Genomic DNA, 5,175 nt, shown 5'->3' on the forward strand with positions numbered 1-5,175 from the left:
GTTGCAAGCATTACGTGCACTGTCCTTGAAACTTCTCGGGACAAAAAAAAATTACCTATTTTTTTTTTTGTATTTGTCGTCAATTTGCGACGATTTTAAAGACGAGTAACATATCTTTGTTGGACCAAAAATATAAAATAATTCAAAAATTGAAAAAAAAAATTAACTACGGAAAATTACCTATGAAAAAGAGTTCGTTGCTAATTTCTGACGAAACATCAGATTTGTAGGAAATTTCGTCACAAAATTACATTTCCAGTGACACGTTCGTCGCAGAAATCATTGCTAATAAAGTCCGTCTGTAAATTATGAAGAGAAATTGACGACAAATAGTAAAAAAGATATTTTTTCCTTGGAATTGCGAAGTTTCAAGGATAGTGCGCACAATGCTTGCATGGCTACAAAAAGTTTTATTTTTTGCTCTAAAAATATTAATATGAAATAATTCAAAAACGTTAAAAAAACATATGTAATTTAAAAAAAGAAATAAACAAAGAACAAGTGCCTTGTGCAGCATGTACTACCGTACAAGGCAAGTGCCTAAAGAACCCAGCAAACGATGCCGTGGCCTTGAAATAACTCGATACGACATCATGTGGAAGCGGCTTAAGGTGGATCGGGACAGGCAACTTAGGGCAAAATCAATTTTTGTCCCCAAATTTCGAGTTAGGGAAAAATCGCATCTCTCACTCAATTGTCGCTCTCGCTCGCTGGGTTTCAATCGGTCAAGCAAGTTTAGTCGAAGCTCTCAAGTGAAGAGGGCTTCTGAGGCGCACGAATCTTGACTCTACACCGGTAAAGGTTAGTCATTTTTTGTATTTTTTTTTGTTGAATGACGACGAATGAGTGAGAACGACATTGATCGAACGCCCAAAATAGTGGTTACTATAAGAGTGTAAAGGTGAGTGACATATTATGTTTGCCATTAAAGTTTGTCGTTTTGGGTCCACTGACCGTCGCCTAAATTATTGTTTATTCAAAGTATTGCAGTTGTGGGAACCGAAAGTTAAAGTTGTTGTCTTTATTTAAAGTGTGTTGTGGGGACAAATTAGAAGTTGTCCTCTATCTCATTATTTACTGAAAGTGTTGCCGTTATGTATTGTTAAAGTTGATAATGATGTTTGTGTTGTGCTGTTTGCTATTGAAATGATTATTTTCCCTTGTCTGCGGTGTCAATAGGGGTGATACAACAACCGCCTTTAGAGTTTGGACAGGTGGTAAGTTTATTTTCGGGGAACAATGCGATTATGTAGGAGGAAATATGGATTTAACATCAGTAGGCTGTCTTATAAAGACCTTGTCAAGGCTATAGATGAACAGGGCAAATGCACAGTAGAAGAAGTTTACTATCAAATTCCCGGTAAAAGTCTTAGGGATGGTGTGAGACATGTGTTTGATGATAATGGTTTGAGAGATATTGTCTACCAACATCTGCATGGTCATGAAATTTTTCCGTATGTTGAATGCAATGGTAATGGACATCAGGAAACACTATTGGAAGCTCGTAATGAAAGCGAAGTAGCTGATGATGCATGTCATGGAGATCCGAGAGGGCGGGAAGCTGAGCCTTTTCACATAGCTCATGTCCTAGAGTTATGTGCGCAAGCTCGGGTAAGTGGTGGTATTCTTGACGGTGATGGGTCAGTACTTGATGAAGAGACTAGAAGAAACCCGCATACTGGGATGTTGACGATGAAGATGATGAAGATGACGAAACACTTGTGCATACATTTTGTACAAGTGATGTTGATGATGAGGATATGCAACTGACTAGGGCACGGGTGAGGAAATATCATGAAAAGATTAAACAACCATTTCGGGAGCTTAATGAGGCCATTTCGATAAACCGGAATGACAGACCTCCAACATCATTAGATGGTGATGATGGTGAATATGATGAATGCGATGATAGTAGCTCGGAAGATGAGGATGATGATGTTGCAGTTCAACCACAAAGGAAAACTAAGTTTCCCTTTTATGATGCAAGTAGTGCAAGTCCAGTATTATGTGTATCGATGAAGTTTGATGATGTGAAGCAATTTAGAGATGCTATTGTAGGGTACTCAATTAGTGAACAGAGGAATATCAAATTCATTAGAAACATAAAGGATTATGTTCAAGCAAAGTGTGCACAAGGCGGTTGCCCTTGGCATATATATGCTGCAATGACCAAGAGGTTTCGTTCATTGTAGATTCGCTCACTGCGGGAGGAGCACACATGTAGTATTGCTTTCGATAATAATAGAGTGACTAGTGTGTGGCTAGCCAAGCATTTCTTCAGCACCATTAAGGCCATGCCAAACATTAAAGGTCCTCATCCGAAACAACTAGTTAGAGAGCAAATAGGTGTGAATGTTTCCAGCAGTCAATGCAAAAGGGCCAAGTACAAGGTGATGCGTACGTTGATGGGTACGTACAAAGAAGAATATGCACAAATCTGGGAGTATGCTAGGGAATGCAAGTACCGGAATCCTCCTAGTAGAATTCATGTTGAAGTTGTGGAGAAGCCATTGCTTAGTGATGGGACACAGTTTAATAGGATGTATGTATGTTTCGAGGCATGCAGAAAAGGGTTCCTAGCTGGCTGCGGGAAAGTCATTGGTTTCGAGGTCTTGGCCGCCATTGCCAGAGATGGAAATAATCAAATGTTTCCAACAGCATGGGCTGTTGTGAAGGTAGAGAACAAAGACATTTGGTGCTGGTTTTTAAAAAATCTAATGGGACCTTGAAATAACCGATGGAAAAAGGTGGGCATTCATCAGTGACCAACAAAAGGTACTATCCTTGAACTTTTGCATTTATATTATTAGATACTAACTGGTGCTTACACATGCTTGTTCAATGTGTGGGGACTTGTGCCAGCAATTGCTGATTTGATGCCGTATCTTGAGCACGGAATGTGTGCTCGGCACATATATGCTAATTGGGCTAAGAAGTATAAAGGAGAGCAATTGCGAGAGGTAATTCGGCTGATTGCGAAGAGCACAAATATGACAGATTTCAGAATTCAGAACAAGCTCTATTTGCATTGTCGGCATAAGCTATTGAAGCATTGTTCCAAACCGATCCAAAGTATTGGTGTAGAGCCTTCTTGAGTGAAGAATTTAAGTGTGATACCATCAATAACAACCTTTGTGAGGCATTTAATGGTAGGATTATAGGAGCTAGGTCCCAATCAATTATCAGTATGCTGGAAGACATTAGATTAATGGTAATGACAAGATTGCAAAGGCTGCGGGATGAATGTTCAAAATGGCCTACACAATGTGGCCTAGGATTGTGAAAAAATTGGAACAGAGCATTACTTCCAGTAGGTTTTGTCATGCAACTTGGAATGGAGACGATGGGTTCGAGATATTGAATGATGGTGACAAATATGTAGTTCATTTGGACAGAAGAAAATGTTCCTATCGAGCATGGCAATTGACTGGAATACCTTGCTGCCATGCCATTTGTGCCATCCAAAGCCAACAATTCAATGCGGAAGATTATGTGGATGATTGTTACAAGAAAAGTAAGTATCTTGCTTCATATGAATTTATGATGCAGCCTCTAAGAAGTAACAAGTTTTGGGAGAAAACAAATCATCAACCCACATAACCTCTCCCAATGAAGAAGCAAGTTGGTAGGCTTAAGAAGAAAAGACGGCTGGAGGATATTGAGCTCTCTGGTAACAGAATGAGCATGGCTGGTGGAACAATTCACTGCTCATTATGCCCTGGAAAAGGGCATAATACTCTTGGTTGTCCAACAAAAAAGGGCCAACAAGGATAGCAAGTCAATACACGGACGAGTAATGATATAGGGGTAGGTGAGGGCACCAGGGGAAGTGGTGGTGGTGGAGGACAAAGTGTCGAGACAACTAATTCGATGCGTAAAAGCAAACTTGAAGTAAGTTGTTTAAAAGTCATTGCGGGAAAGCATTTGTTTGTTGTTGTTGTTGAAATACATTAATCATGCTACGTCATTAGTAGGTTAGAAGAAGACAAATTGAGCCTATAGGGGTGGCCGAGGAAAGCATAAGAAGCAATTGTGCAGAACAATGCGCGGGGACACCTCGGTCGATACACAGGTGCAATGTTGGAGTAACCTATTTGATTGGTGATTTTCCTTTTATGTATGTGTTGTTGCATTACATTAATTATGCTATGTCACTTTGCAGGTTCCGAAAAATCCAACTCAGGCTGCGGGGGTAGGTGAGCGCACCGCAGAAAGTAACGATGCGGGACAAAGCGCGAGGACAAATCGGTACAAAGGATCAAAGTTCGGGTGAGTTGGGTCATTGCTTTCCTTTGATGTAGTTGATGCTGCACTTGATTAATTATACAAAGTCCTTTTACAGGTCGCAAAAAGACAAAGCCAAGCTGCAGGGGCAAGGGTCGCTTAGTCAATTGTTGACACCCGATTTTTAATCAATTTTTCCTTAGTTTTATTTTCCAAAAATTCTCAAAAATTCACAAAAAGTAAAACAAAATTTAAAATAAAGTTTGGGAACCTTGGCCTAGCATAAGGAACCAATTTTGAACAAAAAATAATTTTTCATATTTTTCACATTTTTTAATATTTTCGAAAAATAGGAAAATATTATAAAATTCATAAAAAATAATTTTTGAGGTCACAAAAATACATAAAAATGTCCAATATTTTTATTTTAATTCCCTTTTCATATTGACCTCACGAAAAATCAAAAATCGAATTCAATTTTAGGTGTTTCTTCACAACACCGAAGATTGAATTTGCATAAAAAAAATACAAATTGAGTTTTTTTATTTGCAATTTCTGCACATTTAGAGTCCAGACATTCAATTTCAGTCCTTTCGAGCTTCAATTTGATTAATTGCACCCTCAATTACACGAATTGCACGAATTGGGCAAAAACCCCCAAAATTTTTGCAATTTAGTCCCTCACTTTGCCAATTTTTGAAATTACTTTTAATTGAGGGACTTTCGTGGCAAAATAGGACTGTCCCCCTATGTTTTAACACATTCCAAATTGATTTCCAGGGGTATCGTGGTCCAATTTAATCAATTGGACGTCCAATTGAGGTTTTTCCAAAATTGGCAATTTTGGAAAATTTGGGGCTTTTGTTGAAATTGATAAGAACTTTTGGGCAAAACCACATTTCTAGATGATATTCAGGCCCCTAAATACAATTTTGAGGTTTAATTGCAAAA

General features: G+C 38.6%; 1 protein-coding gene across 1 annotated transcript; it reads left to right on the top strand.

Annotated features, from left to right (window-relative positions):
* The first annotated feature begins 1,239 nt into the window (after positions 1-1,239).
* Positions 1,240-4,273, top strand: LOC125315334. Its single transcript, XM_048279797.1, has 5 exons — positions 1,240-1,611; positions 1,665-2,054; positions 2,193-2,675; positions 2,811-2,960; positions 4,163-4,273. Exons 1-5 carry the CDS (start codon positions 1,240-1,242, stop codon positions 4,271-4,273), a joined length of 1,506 nt encoding a protein of 501 aa, XP_048135754.1.
* The last annotated feature ends 902 nt before the right edge of the window (positions 4,274-5,175 follow it).

The sequence above is a fragment of the Rhodamnia argentea genome, chromosome 5 (genome assembly GCF_020921035.1).
Source record: "Rhodamnia argentea isolate NSW1041297 chromosome 5, ASM2092103v1, whole genome shotgun sequence".
NCBI classification, from domain to species: Eukaryota; Viridiplantae; Streptophyta; class Magnoliopsida; order Myrtales; family Myrtaceae; genus Rhodamnia; species Rhodamnia argentea.